This window comes from Phocoena sinus, chromosome 13 (assembly GCF_008692025.1).
Source record: "Phocoena sinus isolate mPhoSin1 chromosome 13, mPhoSin1.pri, whole genome shotgun sequence".
Lineage (NCBI taxonomy): Eukaryota > Metazoa > Chordata > Mammalia > Artiodactyla > Phocoenidae > Phocoena > Phocoena sinus.
The window spans coordinates 26,135,235-26,158,996 of record NC_045775.1 but is presented as its reverse complement, the minus strand read 5'-3'; the positions used below and the strand labels follow the sequence as shown (position 1 = coordinate 26,158,996).

At 39.8% G+C, this 23,762-nt stretch overlaps 1 protein-coding gene across 2 annotated transcripts in view; it reads right to left on the bottom strand.

Moving 5' to 3' along the window:
* The window catches only part of TTC27 (tetratricopeptide repeat domain 27), a 186,949-nt gene that overhangs the window by 93,840 nt on the left and 69,347 nt on the right, over positions 1-23,762 (bottom strand). For both annotated transcript variants that reach the window (XM_032653535.1, XM_032653536.1), the window contains exon 10: positions 11,945-12,058. In XM_032653535.1, the coding sequence (XP_032509426.1) occupies positions 11,945-12,058 (114 nt within the window). The remainder of the gene's footprint in view (positions 1-11,944; positions 12,059-23,762) is intronic.

The following is a 23,762-nucleotide window of genomic DNA, read 5'->3' as shown; positions in this document are numbered from 1 at the left end:
CACTACTCTTCAAGATAGTTTTGGAAGTCCTAGCGACAGCAATCAGAGAAGAAAAGGAAATAAAAGTAATACAAATTGTAAAAGAAGAAATAAAACTGTCACTGTCTGCAGATGACATGATACTATACATAGAGAATCCTAAAGATGCCACCAGAAAACTACTAGAGCTAATCAATGAATCTGATAAACTTGCAGAATACAAAATTAATGCACAGAAATCTCTTGCATTCCTATACGCTAATGGTTAAAAATCTGAAAGGGAAATTAAGGAAACTCTCTCATTTACCAATGCAACAAAAAGAATAAAATACCTAGGAATTAGGCTTCCCTGGTGGTGCAGTGGTTGAGAGTCCGCCTGCCGATGCAGGGGACACGGGTTCGTGGCCCTGTCCAGGAAGATCCCACATGCTGAGGAGCGACTGGGCCCGTAAGCCATGGCCGCTGAGCCTGTGCATCTGGAGCCTGTGCTCCGCAACGGGAGAGGCCACAACAGTGAGAGGCCTGCGTACTGCAAAAACAAAAACAAAAACAAAAAACCTAGGAATAAACCTACCTAGGGAGACAAAACACCTGTGTGCAGAAAACTATAAGACACTGATAAAATACATTAAAGATGATACCAACAGATGGAGAGATATAAAATGTTCTTGGACTGGAAGAATCAATATTGTGAAAATGAGTATACTACCCAAAGCAATCTACAGATTCAATGCAATCCCTATCAAATTACCAATGGCATTTTTTACAGAACGAGAACAAAAAATCTTAAAATTTGTATGGAGACACAGAAGACCCTGAATAGCCAAAGCAGTCTTGACGGAAAAAAACGGAGCAGGAGGAATCAGACTCCCTGACTACAGACTATATTACAAGGCTACAGTAATCAAAACAATATGGTACTGGCACAAAAAAAGAAACATAGATCAATGGAACAAGATAGAAAGCCCAGAGATAAACCCACACAAGTATGGTCAACTAATCTATGACAAAAGAGGCAAGAATATACAATGGAGAAAAGACAGCCTCTTCAATAAGTGGTGCTGGGAAAACTGGACAGCTACATGTAAAAGAATGCAATTAGAACACTGCCTAACACCTTACACAAAAATAAACTCAAAATGGATTAGAGACCTAAATGTAAGATTAGCCACCATAAAACTCTCAGAGGAAAACATAGGAACAACACTCTTTGACATAAATCACAGCAAGATCTTTTTTAATCCACCTCCTACAGTAACGGAAATTTTTAAAAAATAAACAATGGGACCTAATGCAAATACAAAGCTTTTGCACATCAAAGGAAACGATAAACAGGACGAAAAGACAACCCTCAGAATGGGAGAAAATATTTGCAAACGAATCTACGGACAAAGGAATAATCTCCAAAATATATAAACAGCTCATGAAGCTCAATAATAAAGAAACAACAACCCAATCCAAAAATGGGCAGAAGACCTAAATAGACATTTCTCCAAAGAAGACATACAGATGGTCAAGAAGCACATGAAAAGCTTCTCAACATCACTAATTATTAGAGAAATGCAAATCAAAACTACAATGAGGTACCACCTCACACCAGTTGGAATGGGCATCATCAAAAAATCTAGAAACAACAAATGCTGGAGAGGGTGTGGAGAAAAGGAAACCCTCTTGCACTGTAGGTGGGAATATAAATTGATACAGCCACTATGGAGAACAGTATGGAGGTTCCTTAAAAAACTAAAAATAGAACTACCATATGAGCCAGCAATCCCACTACTGGGCGTATACCCTGAGAAAGCCGTAATTCAAAAAGAGTCATGTACCACAATGTTCACTGCAGCTCTATTTACAATAGCCAGGACATGGAAGCAACCTAAGTGTCCATCAACAAATGAATGGATAAAGAAGATGTGGCACATATATACAATGGAATATTACTGAGCCATAAAAAGAAACAAAATTGAGTTATCTGTAGTGAGGTGGATGGACCTAGAGTCTGTCATACAGGGTGAAGTAAGTCAGAAAGAGAAAAACAAATACCATATGCTAACACATATATATGGAATCTAAAAAAAAAAAATGGTTATGAAGAACCTAGGGGCAGGACAGGAATAAAGACGCAGACGAAGAGAATGAACTTGAGGACATGGGGGGGGAAGGGTGCGCTGGGACGAAGTGAGAGAGTGGCATGGACTTATATATACTACCAAATGTAAAATAGATAGCTAGTGGGAAGCAGCTGCATAGCACAGGGAGATCACCTCACTGCTTTGTGACTGCCTAGAGGGGTGGGATAGGGAGAGTGGGAAGGAGGTGCAAGAGGGAAGAGATATGGGGATATATGTATATGTATAGCTGATTCACTTTTTTACAAAGCAGAAACTAACACACCATTGTAAAACAATTATACTCCAATAAAGGTGTTAAAAAAGAAAAAAAAACTGTTCTAAAAATACTCATTTAAAAATTGTGAAATCTCAATTAGCTCCCACAGTTAAGAAAGTCAAATGGCAGTATGAACAGTCTCCAGTGACAGAAAACTGCTGCAATCTCAAATTCCCAATTCAGTGCAATGTCCTCCCAGAAATTCAAGGGTGAAGGAAAAGACTCTTGCCATACAAACATCTTCAGAGGCAAAACTAGCTCAACAGGGACACATCTTCACAATTTAAATTAAAAGATTTAAAACATAACTGGGTAATTAAAATTCATCAGCAAAATTACTTAATAATGAACATAAAGTAACCTAACATTAACCCTCAATGACTGAACTGAGTTTATCTGACACTAATATGAACGTTATTAGACGATGACATTTGGTTTGCCCAAGTTTCTTTGGATTGAACATAAGTAAGAGGGTTCCCTTGAATGTATGTGGTTTCAATTAATTTCCTTCATATTTGGATATGTATAATACATTGCTTTCATCATACTAAAGGAAAGAAGAAAAAGATGTGATCTTATGAGACAGAAGATATCGATTATTTGGACTTGGATCAGACATGGCATGGTGGGGTGGGGTAGAAGCAGAATCATGATAGATAGGTAGGTATTTTGTACCCCACGGGTAAAAAGCAGGGTATAAATAAATACTGGAGAATATAATATTTTAATTCAAGCTGCTTCTGAATTCTAAAATAACCAGTATTTCCATAAACATTATTTTGTTCATCATTACCACCATCATCATAGTCCTGAAGATACAATAATTAAACAACTCTAGCCTAGAATAATTTCCATTAGATAGGGTGCTTTTTTTTTTCTTTTTTCTTGCGGTACGTGGGCCGCTCACTGTCGTGGCCTCTCCCGTTGCAGAGCACAGACTCCGGACTCGCAGGCTCAGCGGCCATGGCTCACGGGCCCAGCTGCTCCGCGGCATGTGGGATCTTCCCGGACGGGGGCACGAACTCGTGTCCCCTGCATCGGCAGGCGGACTCTCAACCACTGCGCCACCAGGGAAGCCCAGATACAGTGCTTTTAATGAACTGTCCTCAACTTGGAGTTCCTTCTTCCTCTGTGGATCTTATAATACTGATTTATTTACCATTAGGTGTGACACAACAGTCCCTTCTAAGTTTGGCACATCTCACTTAGACATCTCTTCCAAATCTGCCACCTTTAGGACCTGCCATTACATCCTTTTTTTTTTTTTTTTTTTAACATCTTTACTGGAGTATAATTGCTTCACAATGGTGCTTTAGTTTCTGCTCTATAACAAACTGAATCAGCTATACATATACATATAACCCCATATCTCCTCCCTCTTGCGTCTCTCTCCCAACATCCCATCCCTCTAGGTGGTCACAAAGCACTGAGCTGATCTCCCTGTGCTATGCGGCTGCTTCCCACTAGCTAGCTATCTTACATTCAGTAGTATATAAAAGTCCATGCCACTCTCCCACTTTGTCCCAGCTCACTCTTCCTCCTCCCCGTGTCCTCAAGTCCGTTCTCTAGTAGGTCTGCAACTTTATTCCTGTCCTGCCCCTTGGTTCTTCATAACCTTTTTTTTTTTTCATTTAGATTCCATTTATATGTGTTAGCATACGGTATTTGTTTTCTTCTTTCTGACTTACTTCACTCTGTATGACAGACTCTAGGTCCACCCACCAAACTACAAATAACTCAATTTCCTTCCTTTTTGTGGCTGAGTAACATTCCACTGCATATATGTGCCACATCTTCTTTATCCATTCACCTGTCGATGGACACTTAGGCTGCTTCCATGTCCTGGCTACCATAAATACAGCTACAATGAACATTGTGGTACATGACACTTTTTGAATTATGGTTTTCTCAGGGTATATGCCCAGTAGTGGGATTGCTGGGTTGTACGGTAGTTCTATTTTTAGTTTTTTAAGAAATCTCCACACTGTTCTCCATATTAGCTGTATTTATTTACATACCCACCAACAGTGCAAGAGGGTTCCCTTTTCTCTACACCCTCTCCAGCATTGACTGTTTGTAAATTTTTTGATGATAGCCATTCTGACCAGTGTGAGATTATATCTCATTGTAGTTTTGATTTGCATTTCTCTAATGATTAGTGATGTTGAGCATTCTCCTTCATGTGTCTGTTGGCAATCTGTTTATATTCTTTGGAGAAATGTGTACGTAGGTCTTGTGCCCGTTTTTCAATTGGGTTGTTTGTTTTATTGATACTGACCTGCATGAGCAGCTTGTAAATTTTGGAGATTAATCCTTTGTCAGCTGATTCGTTTGCAAATATTTTCTCCCATTCTGAGGGTTGTCTTTTCCTCTTGTTTATGGTTTCCTTTGCTGTGCAAAAGCTTTTAAGTTTCATTAGGTCCCATTTGTTTATATTTCCATTTCTCTAGGAGGTGGGGTCAAAAAGGATCTTGCTGTGATTTATATCATAGAGGGTTCTGCCTATGTTTTCCTCTAAGAGTTTTATAGTGTCTGCCCTTACATTTAGCTCTTTAATCCATTTGGAGTTTATTTTTGTGTATAGTGTTAAGGAGTGTCAAATTTCATTCTTTTACAGGTAGCTGTCCAGTGTTCCCAGCATCACTTATTGAAGAGGCTGTCTTTTCTCCATTGTATATTCTTGCCTGCTTTATCAAAAATAAGGCGACCATATGTGCATGGGTTTATCTCTGGGATTTCTATCCTGTTCAATTGATGTATACTTCTGTTTTTGTGCCAGTACCATACTGTCTTGATTACTGTAGCTTTGTAGTATAGTCTGAAGTCAGGGAGCCTGATTCCTCCAGCTCCATTTTTCTTTCTCAAGACTGCTTTGGCTATTCGGGGTCTTTTGTGTTTCCATACAAACTGTGCAATTTTTTTTCTAGTTCTGTGAAAAAAGCCAGTGGTATTTTTTGATAGGGATTGCATTGAATCTGTAGATTGCTTTGGGTAGTATACTCATTTTCACAATGTTGATTCTTCCAATCCAAGAACATGGTATACATCTCCATCTGTTGGTATCATCTTTAATTTCTTTCATCCATGTCATACAGTTTTCTGCATGCACGTCATTTGTCTCCTTGGGTAGGTTTATTCCTAGGTATTTTATTATTTTTGTTGCAATGGTAAATGGGAGTGTTTTCTTAATTTCTCTTTCAGATTTTTCATCATTAATGTATAGGAATGCAAGAGACTTCTGTGCTTTAATTTTTTATCCCGCTACTTAACAAAATTCATTGATTAGCTCTAGTAGTTTGCTGGTAGTATCTTTAGGATTCTCTATGTATAGTATCACATCATAGGCAAACAGTGATAGCTTTACTTCTTCTTTTCCGACTTGGATTCCTTTTATTTCTTTTTCTTCTCTGATTGCTGTGGCTAAAACTTCCAACACTATGTTGAACAACAGTGGTGAGAGTGGGCACCCTAGTCTGTTCCTGATCTTAATATAAATGGTTTCAGTTTTGCACCATTGAGGACGATGTTGGCTGTGGGTTTGTCATATATGGCCTTTATTATGTTAACTTCCCTCTAGGTCTACTTTCTGGAGGGTTTTTTTAATCAAAAATGGGTGTTGAATTTTGTCAAAAGCTTTTTCTACATCTATTGAGATGATCATATGGTTTTTATTCTTCAATTTGTTAATATGATGTATCACATTGATTGATTTGCGTATACTGAAGAATCCTTGCGTTCCTGGGATAAACCCCAGTTGATCATGGTGTATGATCCTTTTAATGTGCTGTTGGATTCTGTTTGCTAGCATTTTGTTGAGGATTTTTGCGTCTATATTCATCAGCAATACTGGCCTGCAGTTTTCTTTCTTTGTGACATCTTTGTCTGGTTTTGGTATCAGGGTGATGGTGGCCTCATAGAATGACTTTGGGAGTGTTCCTCCCTCTGCTATATTTTGGAAGTGTTTGAGAACGATAGGTGTTAGATCTTCTCTAAATGTTTGATAGAATTCGCCTGTGAAGCCATCTGGTCCTGGGCTTTTGTTTGTTGGAAGATTTTTAATCACAGTCTCAATTTCAGTGCTTTTGATTGGTCCGTTTGAATTTTCTATTTCTTACTGGTTCTGTCTCAGAAGGTTGTGCTTTTCTAAGAATTTGTCCATTTCTTCCAGGTTGTCCATGTTACTGGCATAGTTACTTGTAGTAATCTCTCATGATCCTTTGTATTTCTGCAGTATCAGTTGTTACGTCTCTGTTTTCATTTCTAATTCTGTTCATTTGTGTCTTCTCCCTTTGTTTCCTGATCATTCTGGCTAATGGTTTATCAATTTTTTTTATCTTCTCAAAGAACCAACCAGCTTTTAGTTTTACTGATCTTTGCTATTGTTTCCTTCATTTCTTTTTCATTTATTTCTGATCTGATCTTTATAATTTCTTTCCTTCTGCTAACTTTGGGGTTTTTTTGTTCTTCCTTCTCTAATTGCTTTAAGTGTAAGCTTAAGTTGTTTATTTGAGATGTTTCTGGAGGTAGGCTTGCATTGCTACAAACTTCCCTCTTACAACTGCTTTTGCTGCATCCCATAGGTTTTTGTGTCATTGTGCTTTCATTGTCATTTGTTTCTAGTTATTTTTTGATTTCCTCTTTGTTTTCTTCAGTTTTCTCTTGGTTATTAAGTAGTGTATTGTGTACCCTCCATGTTCTTGTATTTTTTACAGACTTCTTCATGTAATTGATATGTAGTCTCACAGCATTGTGGTCAGAAAAGATACCTGATACAATTTCAATTTTCTTAAATTTACCAGGGCTTGATTTGTGACCGAAGATATGATCTATCCTGGAGAATGTTCGATGACCACTTGAGAAGAAAGTGTATTCTCTTGTTTTTGGATGGAATGTGCTATAAATATCAATTAAGTCCATCTTGTTTAATGTATCATTTAAAGCTTGTGTTTCAGGGACTTCCCTGGTGGTCCAGTGGTTAAAACTCTGCTTTCAATGCAGGGGGTGCAGGTTTGATCTCTGACTAGGGAACTAAGATCCAACATGTACACAGCATGGCCAAAAAAATAAAAATTATAAAAAAATAAAAAATTTTAAAAATAAAGCTTGTGTTTCCTTATTTATTATCATTTTGGATGAACTGTCCATTGGTGAAAGTGGGCTGTTAAAGTCCCCTACTATGATTGTGTTACTGTCGATTCCCCTTTTATGGCTGTTAGCATTTGCCTTACGTATTGAGGTGTTCCTCTGTTGGGTGCATAAATATTTACAATTCTTATATCTTCTTCTTGGATTGATCCCTTGATCATTATGTAGTGTCCTTCTTCGTGTCTTGTAGTAGTCTTTGTTTTAAAGTCTACTTTGTGTGATATGTGAATTGCAACTCCAGCTTTCTTTTGATTTCCATTGCATGGAATATCTCTTTCCATCCCCTCACTTTCAGTCTGTATGTGTCTGTAGGTCTGACGTGGGTCTTTTGTAGACAGCATATATACAGGTTCTGTTGGGTTTTGGTTTTGTTTGTTTGTTTGTTTTGCGGTACACGGGCATCTCACTGTTGTGGCCTTTCCTGTTGTGGAGCACAGGCTCCAGACATGCAGGTTCAGTAGCCATGGCTCATGGGCTAGCCACTCCACGGCATGTGGGATCTTCCCAAACTGGGGCACAAACCCGTATCTCCTGCATCGGCAGGCGGACCCTCAACCACTGCGCCACCAGGGAAGCCCCAGGTCTTGTTTTTGTATCCATTCTGCCAGTCTATGTTTTTTGGTTGAAGCATTTAATCCATTTACATTTAAGGTAATTATCAATATGTATGTTCCTATTAACCATTTTCTTAATTGTTTTGGGTTTGTTATTGCAGGTCTTTTCCTTCTCTTGTGATTCCTGCCTAGAGAAGTTCCTTTAGCATTTGCTGTAAAGCTGGTTTGGTGGTGCTAAAATCTCTTAGCTTTTGCTTGTCTGTAAATGTTTTAATTTCTCTGTCAAATCTCAATGAGATCCTTGCTGGGTAGAGTAATCTTGGTTGTAGGTTTTTCCCTTTCATCACTTTAAATATGTCCGGCCACTGCCTTCTGGCTTGCAGAGTTTCTGCTGAAAGATCTGCTGTTAACCTTATGGGGATTCCCTTGTATGTTATTTGTTGGTTTTCCCTTGCTTCTTTTAATATTTTTTGTTTGTATTTAATTTTTGATAGTTTGATTAATATGTGTCTTGGCATGTTTCTCCTTGGATTTATCCTGTATGGGACTCTCTGTGCTTCCTGGACTTGATCAACTATTTTCTTTCCCATATTAGGGAAGCTTTCAACTATAATCTCTTCAAATATTTCCTCAGTCCCTTTCTTTTTCTCTTCTTCTGGGACCCCGATAATTTGAATGTTGGTATGTTTAATGTTGTCCCAGAGGTCTCTGAGACCGTCCTCAATTCTTTTCATTCCTTTTTCTTTATTCTGCTCTATGGTAGTTATTTCCACTATTTATCTTCCAGGTCACATATCCATTCTTCTGCCTCTGTCATTCTGCTATTGATTCCTTCTAGAGAATTTTAAATTTCATTTATTGTGTTGTTCATCATTGTTTGTTTGTGCTTTAGTTCTTATTGTTCCTTGTTAAATGTTTCTTGTATTTTCTTCATTCTATTTCCAAGATTTTGAATCATCTTTACTATCATTGTTCTGAATCCTTTTTCAGGTAGACTGCCTATTTCCTCTTCATTTGTTTGGTCTGGTGGGTTTTTAACTTGCTCCTTCATCTGCTATGTGTTTCTCTGTCTTCTCATTTTGCTTATCTTACTGTGTTTGGGGTCTCCTTTTCGCAGGCTGCATGTTCGTAGTTCCCGTTGTTTTTGGTGTCTGCCCTCAGTGGCTAAGGTTGGTTCAGTGGGTTGTGTAGGCTTCCTGGTGGAGGGGACTTGTGCCTGTGTTCTGGTGGATGAGGCTGGATCTTGTCTTTCTGGTGGGCAGGACTGTGTCAGGTGGTTTGTTTTGGGGTGTCTGTGACTTTATTATGATTTTAGGCAGCCTTTCTGCTAATGGGTGGGGCTGTGTTCCTGTCTTGCTAGTTCTTTGGTGTAGGGTGTCCAGCACTCTAGGTTGCTGGTCGTTGAGTTGAGTTGGGTCTTAGCGTTGAGATGGAGATATCTGGGAGAGCTTTCACCGTTTGACATTATATGGAGCCGGGAGGTCTCTGGTGGACCAATGTTCTGAACTCAGCTCTCCTACCTCAGAGGCACAGGCCTGACACTCGGCTGGAGCACCATGACCCTGTCAGCCACATGGCTGCTAGTGTTGAAGGGTCTCCTGCAGAGGTGGTGGGTGGCTGTGGTTTACTTGCGGGGACAAGGACACTGACAGCAGAAGTACTGGGAAGTACTCCTTGGAGTGAGCCCTCCCAGAGTCTGCCATTAGACCCACCAAAAAGCCGGTCTGCATTCTTCAATGTAACTGCCTGCTACTGTGTAAGTTAAAGTCCAGACCCTGTCATTAACTCGCCAGACAAACTGGGGCAAGTCACCTGACCTCATCATACCTGCATTTCTTCAACTTATCATGTGACAAGATTAAGCTTTTCCCTGAGAGTTCCTTCTAGCTTATTTTTCTTTCTGCTTTAACACTTTATCATTTTACCACTTTGTACAGCTGAGCAAGGTAACAGATTTCCACAGAAACTAAAAGAGAATTTTTTTAAAACATTGTTTTATGTATACATGTATTTTTAAAATCATTTTCATCTTATTCTTCAGGGATGCAATAACTTCAAGAATTAGTAATATCAAACTCTGAATCAGAGGAATTGGCAAAAGTTCAGATTATGAAGTAAATGGCTCAACAAGTGACAGAAAATTGGACAAATTTTGTCTAATTCTTCTTGTTCCATGATCTGACTAATTTCCAAATTTTCTGGGTTGGGGAGTGAAAAGACTTTCTCTGATTTTTCCCACAGAGGCAGGAATAACAACTCCCTCATGCTGCTGTATAGGTAGAAAGGTATACCACTCTCTTCATCACATAGCATTTGCATGGCAAGATGAAGAGACCCCAGATATAGTAAGGCCAAGATGGGGCAAAGGGCCAAAGCATGGTGATTTTGCTCTTTCTTCAAATCCATTTTCCCCAAGCAAAGCACATCCTGTTTATTTGATATCTAAAAGCATCATGTGCACAATTCAGAGAATCATGCAGGTTTCAAACTGAAAAGATAGGAAAGATACAGAACCTAAGGAATAACTTTGTACTATATTTCCAGCAGCATCAATAGAGTGCTCTAAGCTTAGTGAAGTGTCTATCAGAAATATTCTTAAACAAAGAAATTAATAAAATATTCTTCAGTAGTTTAAAAAAAAACACTTTGGAATAGAGACTATTCATTCCAGTTCATCAGTGAATATTTTTGCATTAGGATGAATTTTGTTTCCTCATACAATCTATGTCTGTGAAACTGCATACCTTTTTCACTAACTCTTGTATTATCTCTTTACCACTCACCACAAACCTATGCTATAAGTACAATTATTACTACCCTATTATATAGATAATGAAACTTAGGGATGTGATGCTGTGATATAATAAGAAATATATAAGCTCTGGTTCCCAGCACAGAGCTTCTAAAACTCTTGTAACTTCCTGAGTTGTAGGGTTAGAAGAGTGTCTTTTTTATCCATAGTAAGTCCCTTTCACCACACCTGAGCTTATGGCAATGAGGTGACTCTGGGAGGATGGGGGCCGGTTGTCAGAGGAACCAACCATGTGACTAGGGGGTTAAAACTTCCAGCCCCACCCCAAGGTCTGGGGAGGGAAAAAGGGCTGGGGATTGAGGTAATCACCAATGGCCACTGATTTAATCAATCATGCCCACATAATAGATACTCCATAAAACCTCCCAGAACAAATGGGTTCAGAGAGCACCCACGTTGGAAAACGCACCGACGTTCTGGGAGGGGGAGTGCACCCCAAACTCCACAAAGACAAAGAAGCTCCTTTGCTCAGGATCCTTGCCCTATATACCTCTTCATCTGGCCGTTCATTTGAATCCTTTATAACATCCTTTATAATAAATCAGTAATCGTAATTAAGTGTTTCCCCTAGTTCTGTGAGCCAGTTCTAGCAAATTATCAAACCTGAGGTGAGGAGGAGGTCATGAGGACCCCTGATTTATAGCCAGTCAGTCAGAAGGAGAAGACTTGAGATTGGAATCTGAAGTGGGAGGCAGTCTTTTGGAACTTAGCCCTTAACATATGGGCTCCCTGCACTAATTCCAGGGAGGGTCAGAATTGAATTAAATTGTAGGACACCCAGTTGATGTCCACAGGGAAATGATGAAATGCTTGGTGTGAAAGACCCACACACTTGGCGTCAGAAATGTTGAGTAGCGGAACAGCTTTCCTTTAGAAAGGTTAAATACTACAGTCACAGAGCTAAGTGACAGAGTTGGGCTTTGGAGCCAAGCAAACTCTAAAACAACACTCTTCAATAATAAAACGTGTTAGAGGAAAATGATTTTATACTCACAACAAACATGTACGGTTATTGATAATAATAAAGAGCTGGAAGAATAACAAAAATTGCCACATTAATTCTTACCTGTGTCTGCCTCATTGCCCGTTCCACTCGGCGTGTGCTTCCTCTCTCAAGTTTTGTCCGGAGGATCAAAGCTGATGTCTGAATGGCCCAGAACTTGGGTTGTGAAAGCAAACACTGAGGGGAAGAAAGAAAGGGAAAAAAAGACCACAGAAGGAATGGATAAGCTGGATAATTCCACTCTGAATATAACAAAATGAATATATCAGGTACTGCTGAGTGCAGATTTGAAAATCACCTCAGTGAAAAATAATAAAAGACAACATGTGCTTTATATTTTTTATGAAGAATATTTTTTATGAAGAATGTGTTCATCTGAGCAGAGTCATTACTTAACCTAGTTGACCTGTTCTACTGAATAAATTCCTTAAGGAATGAATCAGAGTATTTCCATATAATCAAAAAGGTAAGCAGAATGTATCATACCATAAATTAATAAATCTTTTTATCTCACGAGTTATTTAAAAATGTGAGAAAATAAACTACATAAAATAAATGCCATCTTTCTCAAATTTGAAATAAATTTTTAAAAATCATCCAAACTCACAAACAAAAACAAATAATTAGAAATCTGGTACCTTTCACTTAAATATCCTAATCCACTGATGCAAATGCAAATCAAACTTTAAGAAAACCACTCTAAATTTTTTGAGAATGGTTTCTAGTCTTGGTTAGGGTAGGGAGTCTCTAATGTTAGTTAAAATGCTATCCTAGAGAGGGCATCTTAAGAAAGACTGGCTCATAAGAAAACTCTGAATATGCACATACTGAATCCTAGCCCCAGAGAAAGCTGTGACCAACCATCAGTTCACAGAGTGCAGCAGAAACCACTGAATATGACCACAAATGTAGTGGGGAAAAAGTGAAAGTTTTGGGTGCGTGAAAACAGGAGCAAAATGTATTATGAGACAATAGGGACTGATTGGTATAATGAACACAACTTAAGCTCTTTGCTGATGACATGGAAACCAATGTTGTCCCTGAGTGATCATTCACAACAATAACTTTCAGTGAAGATTGCTTCGAAGAAAGGCAAAAGGTTTATTTGTCTGAAAGCTGACTACATCCTTGATTATCTCCTTATTTCTAAAAGTCAGGTATAAAAAACAGCCTAGTTAATTAGCGTCCAATTAATCATTCAAAACCTAGGTGCGCACTAGAAGGAGAAGCTTTTGGTATTTTAAAAGTAAATCAGATCTCTGAGAGCAGGATCTGGGCATCGGTGTTTTTTAAAACACTCCCCAGGTAATTCTAAGGCATAGCCAAATTTAAGAACTAGTAGCCTAAGCTAATACAAGTATTTGTTTTTGGTCAAATTCCCTTGTAACTCCAAATTCTCATTAAAAGTTAGCAAGAAGTCCTTCAATGGAGTATATATAAACTATATCACCATCCCTGACCTGCAACGCCTTACTGTACCATGCCCAGCTCACTTCCATCATTTCTATTACCTGCCTGGCCCCTATAGGTATGTGAATTTTCGACTTCAAATCTTTGCCAACTTTCTTACAATAAAAAGGAGACTGAAGCACCAACAGGTTAGATCACTTGCTCAATGTCACACCTTCATTAGGAGCAAAAGCTGATTCTAATACTTGGTCTCGATCCCCAAAACAACATTTTTTTACTTTGGAAATTGCACTGGGATGCATGAGCTTCAACCATTTTCATTTTGTAACTGAAATATAGTTGACATACAATATTATGTCAGTTTCAAGAGTACTACAGGGCTTCCCTGGTGGCACAGTGGTTAAGAATCTGCCTGCCAATGCAGGGGACACGGGTTCGAGCCCTGGTCTGGGAAGACCCCACATGCCATGGAGCAACTAAGCCCGTGCGCCACAACTACTGAGCCTGCGCTCTAGAGCCTGCAAGCCACAACTACTGAGCCCATGCGCCTAGAGCCCGTGCTCCGTAACAAGAGAAGCCACTGCAATGAGAAGCTCATACACTGCAAGGAAGAGTAGCCCCTGCTCCCCACATCTAGAGAAAGCCCATGCACAGCAGTGAAGACCCAATGCAGCCAAAAATTATTTAAAAAAAGAGTACTACATAATGATTTGATATTTGCATACATTATAAAGTGATCACCACAATAAGTCCAGTAACCATCTTTTCCCATACAAAGTTATTACAATATTAGTGACCATATTCCTAATGTTGTATATTATCAATATATCCCCATGATTTATTTTATTCTATAACTGGATGTTTGTAACTCTTAATCCCCTTTACCTATTGCGCCCACCCCACCTCACTTTCTGGCAACCACCTGTTTCTTCTCTGAATCTGAGTCTGTTTTCATCTTGTTTTGTTTATTTGCTTGTTTTGTTTTTTAGATTCACCATATAAGTAAGATCATGCAATCTTTTTCTGACTTATTTCACTTAGCATAATAACCTCTAGATCCATCCATGTTGTCGCAAATGGCAAGATTTCACTTTTTTTACAGCCGCAGAACACATTTACATTGTTTTCTTAACACTTTCTCCAAGGAAGTGGATGACAATACCCAGGAAATACTGGTAGAGTAATGTAAGAAGAGGACTCAGTAAAGAACTTTAGGAAACTGCTCCATTAAAGGGAAGTGGAAGAAGAGGAGTAAACAAAGAATATGCAAATAAGGGAGAAGGGGAATCAGAAGAATAAATTCTTACTGAAATGCGTTCATTCATTAATTCACTAGAGCGCCTACCCTGTACAAGGCAGTGTGCACAAGGCCCCAGGGACAAAGTAGCGAGCAAGACAGACAAGGTCCCTGCGCTCAGAGAACTTACATTCTAATGCAATGACTATTAAGTAACCTAATTCTTCTATAACTAAGTTTGCAAATTAAAATATTTTTATCTCCTTGGAATACAGTTATATGGCACTATAAATATATACATGATGAAACAGAAGACATGAAATAAGTAAATCTGCACACTGATTCTACTACCTACAGTGGGTCGCCTGTTTTCTCTTCATTTTATTAAAGGGACTGTCTCGGTAACCTCATGACAGGATGGAAGAGCACTGAGGAAATGGCTCTGTAGAACAGTGGGGATAATCTCCAAGTCAGCCAGAGCTTGATCAGAATCCCAGCTCCACCAAGTCAGGTGATTAGCTGGGTGACCTTGGGAAGCCACCTGACCTCTTAGGATCTCATTTTCCTCCTCTCTAAAATAGGAGTAGTAACTCCCATCTCTCACAAACTTGTGAGGATTAAATAAGCATGAACAGGTTAACACTTAACTAGCCTCTGAGAGTACCTGCTAAAAAGCACATGTGGGGCTTCCCTGGTGGTGCAGTGGTTGCGAGTCCGCCTGCCGATGCAGGGGACACGGGTTCATGCCCCGGTCCAGGAAGATCCCACATTCCGTGGAGTGGCTGGGCCCGTGAGCCATGGCCGCTGAGCCTGCGCGTCCGGAGCCTGCGCTCCGCAATGGAAGAGGCCAAAACAGTGAGAGGCCCGCGTACCGCAAAAAAAAAAAAGCCGCAAAAAAAAAAGCACATGTGGTCCCCTCTGGGATTTCTCCTCCTGTAATGCTCTCTCTCACCCTCAGCAGGAATGCAGCATCCAGAGTGGGCACAGGTGATGGCCCTAACCATCAGCTACCCCCAAAATATGGCACCTGGGCATACTGAGCATTTTAAGCTGAAAGAATCTGAGAAAACAGCTGCAGCAGGAAGACCACTCCGACCTTCCCACTGCCCTTTTCTCCTGAAACAGGTCATAAAACTCTATGAGAGGTGCCTTCCCTATACCCAGAGGAAAGGTGCATCCTTATCTCTGAAGAAAAAGGGACCCTGAGAAGAATCCCAACAAGCAGACCTTACTAAATTTCTCCCAGTTTACTACCCTTACCTTTGAACTATCATAATCCTCCACGACTGCCCGCACTTCATCAAACCTCGCACAAAAATACTCAGGTTGAGCTGTTTCATCAGGTCTTCATTTCCTTATGAAGGCTCCTGTGTCACACAAAATCTCTATTAAGTAAATGTGTGCCCTTTTTTCCTGTTAATCTGTCTTTGTCAGTTTAATTTTCAGACCCAGTCTGGAACCCTAAGAGCGTGGAGGAAAACTCTGTCCTCCCCCACAGTCCCCAGCCACACGGTCACTTTACACCAATAACATCATGGCACATGGGCTAGCACAGGCCGTGGGCTTGTCAGTTAAAGCCTAGCTTTAAAAGGTTTGCATACCAAAGCGGGGAGATATTTTCCTCGGAAAACTACCAACTCAGACTGTTTTCTATGCTGGCATGAGAACAAGAGTTTGAGACTTTTATGTGAAGCTCAAGCAAAACATTCTCACTAAACGCTGAAAGTAAAACGCAATCTGAAAAACAGACATTTGAAAAGCTTTAAAGAAGGAACTGACTGGATAATGATATCACTGAAGAATGCATTTATCTTATATTTGTTTGGCTGGGAGATATACAGACTTGGGAAAGTCTTTCTAAAAGGAGGTAACTGCAGATAGGCTGTGTCTAATGTATCTTACAAAACACTGCTGCCCACAAGGTAAAAATCAGTCAGAATATGAGACATTAGGTAAAGAAAAAGAAAATTAAACAGGATATATATGCTTTAATGCTCTATATAGTTGAAGAATGTTCATTTCATTGCTGAATAATATTTCACTGCAATATACAATTTATTTAACCATTATCCTGCTAATGGGCATTTAGGTAGTTTCCAATCTGGGGCTATTACAAATCTGCTATGAACATTCTAGATGTGCTATCAGAATGTGCCATCAGTTTAGGTGAACATGTACAAGTATTTCTGTTGGACATATACTTACGAGTGAAATTCCTAGGTCAGAGTATTTAGCTTTCAGGAATACACCCAATCTTCTAAAAGGTTTTCCACTTTACACTCTTATTAGAAACATTAGAGTCCTTGTTACTTCACAACCCTGCAACACTCAATATTGTCTATTTTTTACATTTTAACTATTCTGGTGGGTATTTAGTAGTATTCCGTTATGGTTAATTTTCACTTCTCTAACAAATTTGCATTTCTCTACTGGTTAATAAGTTGTGCACCTTTTAATATGTTAATGACCATTTTAATGCCTCTCTTATAAGTTCCTATTGAAGTCCTTTGCCTGCTGTTTTCTATTGGGTTGTCAAAATTTTTCTTGGGCTTCCCTGGTGGCACAGTGGTTAAGAATCCACCTGCCAATGCAGGGGACATGAGTTTGAGCCCTGGTCTGGGAAGATCCCACATGCCATGGAGCAACTAAGCCTTGTGCCACAACTACTGAGCCTGCGCTCTAGAGCCCGCGAGCCACAACTACTGAAGGCCTGGTACCACAACTACTGAAGCCCGCGTACCTAGAGCCCATGCTCCATATCAAGAGAAGCTACCGCAATGAGAAGCCCGTGCACGGCAACGAAGAGTAGCCCCTGCTCACCGCAACTAGAAAAAGCCCACACGCAGCAACGAAGACCCAATGCTGCCAAAAATAAATAAATTAAATAAATAAATTTAAAACATTTTTTCTTGATAATTTGTTAAATATTCTTTATATTTTCTGAACACAAGCCCCCCTGTCTTTTTGCTGGAAGAGGTTAACATATTCTTCTTCTTCTTTGACAAAAACACAACACATACTTGTTCTGGCAAGGCACTGGTCTAACTGCTTTACAAATATTAACAGTATCTTTTGAAAGTGTTTAATATTACTAGTCATCCAGTTTATCGTTTTTGTTTTATGGTTAGAGCTTTATTGTCCTTTTTGATCGTCCTAAGGTCTCAAAGATGTTCTCCTGTATTTTTCCTCTAAAAACTTTACAGTTTTGCTTTCTACTTCGGCATATTCAATTTGGAATTGATTTTTTGTATATCTAGTATGATATAGGGGTTAAGGTAGCTTTTTTCCATATGGATATAAATCATCTACTAGCATGTATTGAAAAGCCTACCCTTTCCCCACTGCACTGCAACGCCAGATTTGACATAAGTCAGATGAACTGTGTATGTATGGCTCTGTTTTTGGACTCTCTATCTGTTACACTAGTTAGTCTGTATTTCCTCGTGTCAAAATGTCTTAATTCAGTGTTTCTCAAACTTTCAAGTGCATAAGAATAATCTAGAGAGATTGTTAAAACACAGACTCCTTGGCCCCAACCCCAGAGATTCTGATTGAACAGGGTGTGAAGTGGAGCCGGAGAAATTCCATTTCTAACAAGCTCCCAGGTGATGCTGATGCTGCCAGTCCAAGAACCACAATAGGCTAAGCTCTGCCTTAATTGATATAGTTTTATAATAAGTCTTGGTATCTGCCAGCGGAAGTACTCCAATTCGGTTCTTCATGACTGACTTTGCTATTCTTAGCCTTTCATATTTCCATATGAATTTTAAAGTCAGGTTGAGTTCCACAAAACCAGAAAAAACAACAGCAACAACAAAAATCAAGCGCTGGGATTTTCTTACAGATTGCATTGAAAATGTAGGTTAATTTGAGGAGACTTGAAATTTTAAAATATTGAGCCTCCCACGCACATAGCATATTCCTCTATTTAGGTCTTAATTTCTCTTAATAATGTTTTGTAGATTTTAGCACAGAGGGCTTGTAAATCCTTTGACAGATTCACTCCTAGGAATTTGATGTTTTTTAACATTATTGCAGGTGCTATCTTTTTTCCCCTCTTTTTAATTTTTTTAAATTATGGTAAGATACATATAACATAAAATGTACCCTCTTGACCACTTTTAACAGTACAGTTTACTTATGCAACCAATCTATAGAATTCTTCTCATCCTGCAACTGAAACTCTGTACCCATTAAACAAAAATACCCCACTCCACCCCAAGGCAACAACCACCATGCTCCTTTCTGGTTTGTTTGCTTGCTTTTTGTTTTGGGTTTTTTTTTTTTTTTGCCAGAGTTGGGGGAGCGTGTTTTTTTGGGCATGTCATGTAGAATTTTAGTTCCCCGACCAGGGATCGAATCCATGCCCACTGCAGTGGAAGTGCAGAGTCTTAACCATTGGACTACCAGGGAAGTCCCCACCATGCTACTTTTTCTTTCTATGAATTTGATTACTCTAGGTACCTCATATAAATAAGTGGAAACAGGCAGTTTGCAAATGCTATCTTTTTTAAAGTTCATTTATTTGTACCTGGAGTCTATTAACTAAAGCAATTTGATGAAATGCTGGCTCACTAAACTGAGTACTGGCTAAAAATCCAGTAAAAACAGACACTTAAGAAAGAAATTTGGGAGAGTTTCAAGATGGCAGAAGAGTAAGACATGGAGATCACCTTCCTCCCCACAAATACATGGAGATCACCTTCCTCCCCACAAATACATCAGAAATACATCTACATGTGGAACAACTCCTCCAGAACACCTACTGCATGCTGGCAGAAGAACTCAGACCTCCCAAAAGGCAAGAAACTCCCTACATACCTGGGTAGGGCAAAAGAAAAAAGAAAAAAAAGAGACAAAAGAATAGGGATGGGACCTGCACCAGTGGGAGGGAGCTGTGAAGGAGGAAAGGTTTCCACACACTAGGAAGGCCCTTCACTGGCGGAGACGGAGACGGGGGTGGTGGAGGGTAAAGCTTCGGAGCCACAGAGGAGACCACAGCAACAGCGGTGCGGAGGGCAAAGCGTAGAGATTCCCGCACAAAGGATCGGTGCCAACCAGCACTCACCAGCCCCAGAGGCTTGTCTGCTCACCTGCTGGGGCGGGTGGGGGCTGGGAGCTGAGGCCCCGGCTTCAGAGGTTGGATCCCAGGGAGAGGACTGGGGTTGGCTGCGTGATCACAGCCTGAAGGGGGCTAGTGAGCCACAGCTAGCTGGGAGGAAGTCCGGGAAAATGTCTGAAGCTGCCGAAGAGGCAAGAGACCATTATTTTGGGGTGCATGAGAAGAGGGGATTCAGAGCACCACCTGAACAAGCTCCAGAGACAGGTGCGAGCCGTGGCTATCAGAGCAGACCCCAGAGACAGGCATGAAATGCTAAGGCTGCTACTGCGGGCACCAAGAAGCCTGTGTGCAAGCACAGGTCACTATCCACACCTCCCTTCCGGGGAGCCTGTGCAGCCCGCCACTGCCAGGGTCCCGGGATCCAGGGACAACTCCCCCGGGAGAACAAATGCCGCGCCTCACGCTGTTGCAACGTCACTCTGGCCTCTGCCGCCGCAGGCTCGCCCGGCATTCCGTACCCTCACTCCACCCAGCCTGAGTGAGCCAGAGCCCCCTAATCAGCTGATACGTTAACCCTGCCCTGTCTGAGCTGGGGAACAGACGCCCTCAGGCGACCTACACGCAGAGGCGAGTCCAAATCCAAAGCTGAGTCCCGGGAGCTGTGCGAACACAGAGGAGAAAGGGAAATCTCTCCCAGCAGCCACAGGAGCAGCAGATTAAATCTCAACAATCAACTTGATGTACCCTGCATCTGTGGAATACCGGAATAGACAACGAATCATCCCAAATTGAGGCAGTGGACTTTGGGAACAACGATATATAAATATTTTTCCTTTTTCTCTTTTTGTGCGTGTGTATGTCTATGCTTCTGTGTGTGATTTTGTCTGTATAGCTTTGCTTTTACCATTTGTCCTGGGGTTCTGTCTGTCCATTTTCTCTTAATTTTTTTTAGTATAGTTTTTAGTACTTGCTATCATTGGTGGATTTGCTTTTTGGTTTGGTTGTTCTTTCTTTCTTTTTAAATTACCTTGTAAAATTTTTATTATTTTTTATTTTAATGACTTCATTTTATTTATTTTTCATTCTTTCTTTCTTTCTTTTCTTCCTTTTATTTGGAGCCTTGTGGATGACAGGGTCCTGGTGCTCTGGTCGGGCATCAGGCCTGTGCCTCTGAAGTGGGAGAGCTAAGTTCAGGACACTGGTCCACCAGAGACCTCCCAGCTCCACATAATATCAAAGAGTGAAAATCTCCCAGAGATCTCCATCTCAACACCAACACCCAGCTCCACTCAACGACCAGCAAGCTACAGTGCTGGACAACTAGCAAGACAGGAACACAACCCAACCCACTAGCAGAAAGGCTGCCTAAAATCATAATAAAGTCACAGACACCCCAAAACACACCACCAGACGTGGTCCTGCCCTCCAGAAAGACAAGATCCAGCCTCAACCACCAGAACACAGGCACTAGTCCCCTCCACCAGGAAGCCTACACAACCCACTGAACCAACCTTGGCCACTGGCAGCAGACACCAAAAACAATGGGAACTACGAACCTGCAGCCTGCAAAAAGGAGACCCAAAACACAGTAAGATAAGCAAAATGAGAAGACAGAAAAACACACAGCAGATGAAGGAGCAAGATAAAAACCCACCAGACCTAACAAATGAAGAGGAAATAGGCAGTCTACCTGAAAAAGAATTCAGAAAATGATAGTAAAGATGATCCAAAATCTTGGAAATAGAATGGAGAAAATTCAAGAAACATTTAAAAAGGACCTATAAGAATTAAAGCGCAAACAATGATCAACACCACAATAAATGAAATGAAAAATCTCTACAAGGAATCAATAGCAGAAAAACTGAGGCAGAAGAACAGATATGTGACCTGGAAGATAAAATAGTGGAAATAACTACTGCAGAGCAGAATAAAGAAAAAAGAATGAAAAGAATTGAGGACAGGCTCAGAGAACTCTGAGAGGACACTGAACACACCAACGTTCAAATTATAGGGGTCCAAGAAGAAGAAGAGAAAAAGAAAGGGACTGAGAAAATATTTGAAGAGATTATAGTTGAAAACGTCCCTAATATGGGAAAGGAAATAGATCAAGTCCAGGAAGCGCAGAGAGTCCCATACAGGATAAATCCAAGGAGAAACATGCCAAGACACATATTAATCAAACTATCAAAAATTAAGTACAAACAAAAAATATTAAAAGCAGCAAGGGAAAAACAAGAAAAAACATACAAGGGAATCCCCATAAGGTTAACAGCTGATCTTTCAGCAGAATCTCTGCAAGCCAGAAGGCAGTGGCAGGCCATATTTAAAGTGATGAAAGGGAAAAACCTACAACCAAGATTACTCTACTCAGCAAGGATCTCATTCAGATTTGACGGAGAAATTAAAACCTTTACAGACAGGCAAAAACTAAGAGAATTCAGCACCACCAAACCAGCTTCACAACCAATGCTAAAGGAACTTCTCTAGGCAGAAAACACAAGAGAAGGAAAAGACCTACAATAACAAACCAAAAACAATTAAGAAAATGGTAATAGGAATATACATATCGAAAATTACCTTAAATGTAAATGGATTAAATGCTCCAACCAAAAGACATAGACCAGCTGAATGGATACAAAAACAAGACCCGTATATATGCTGTCTACAAGAGACCCACTTCAGACCTACGGACACATACAGACTGAAAGTGAGGGGATGGAAAAAGATATTCCATGCAAAGGGAAATCAAAAGAAAGCTGGAGTAGCAATTCTCATATAAGACAAAAAAGACTTTAAAACAAAGACTATTACAGGAGACAAAGAAGGACGCTACATAATGATCAAGGGATCAATCCAAGATACAACAATTGTAAATATTTATGCACCCAACAGAGGAACACCTCAATTCATAAGGCAAATGCTAACAGCCATAAAAGGGGAAATCGACAGTAACACAATCATAGTACGGTACTTTAACACTCCACTTTCATCAATGGACAGATCATGCAAAATGAAAATAAATAAGGAAACACAAGCTTTAAATGATACATGAAACAAGATGGATTTCATTGATATTTATAGGGCATTCCATCCAGAAAGAACAGAATACCCTTTCTTCTCAAGTGCTCATGGAACCTTCTCCATGATAGATGATATCCTGGGTCACAAATCAATCCTTGGTAAATTTAAGAAAACTGAAATTGTATGAAGTATCTTTTCCGACCACAGCACTATGAGACTAGATATCAATTACAGGAAAAAATCTGTAAAAAATACAAACACATGGAGGCTAAACAACACACTACTTAACAACCAAGAGAACACTGAAGAAATCAAAGAGGAAATCAAAAAATACCTAGAAACAAATGACAATGAAAATACGATCACCCAAAACCTATGGGATGCAGCAAAAGCAGTTCTAAGAGGGAAGTTTATAGCTATACAAGCCAACCTCAAGAAACAAGAAACATCTCAAATAAACAACCTAACCTCATACCTAAAGCAATTAGAGAAAGAAAAACAAAAAAAAAAAAAACCCAAAGTTAACAGAAGGAAAGAAATCATAAAGATCAGATCAGAAATAAATTTAGAAGAAATGAAGGAAACAATAGCAAAGATCAATAAAACTAAAAGCTGGTTCTTTGAGAAGATAAACAAAATTGATAAACCATTAGCCAGACACATCAAGACAAAAAGGGAGAAGCCTCTCATCAATAGAATAAGAAATGAAAAAGGAGAAGTAATAACTGACACTGTAGAAATACAAAGGATCATGAGAGATTACTACAAGCAACTCTATGCCAATAAAATGGACAACCTGGAAGAAATGGACAAATTCTTAGAAAAGCACAACCTTCCAAGACCGAACCGAGAAGAAATAGAAAGTATAAACAGATCAATCACAAGCACTGAAAATGAGACTGTGATTAAAAACCTTCCAACAAACAAAAGCCCAGGACCAGATGGTTTCACAGGCGAATTTTATGAAATTTCTCAAACTCTTCCAAAATATAGCAGAGGGAGGATCACTCCCAAACCCATTCTATGAGGCCACCATCCCCCTGATACCAAAACCAAACAAAGATGTCACAAGAAAAGAAAACTACAGGCCAATATCACTGATGAACACAGATGCAAAAATCCTCAACAAAATACTAGCAAACAGAATCCAA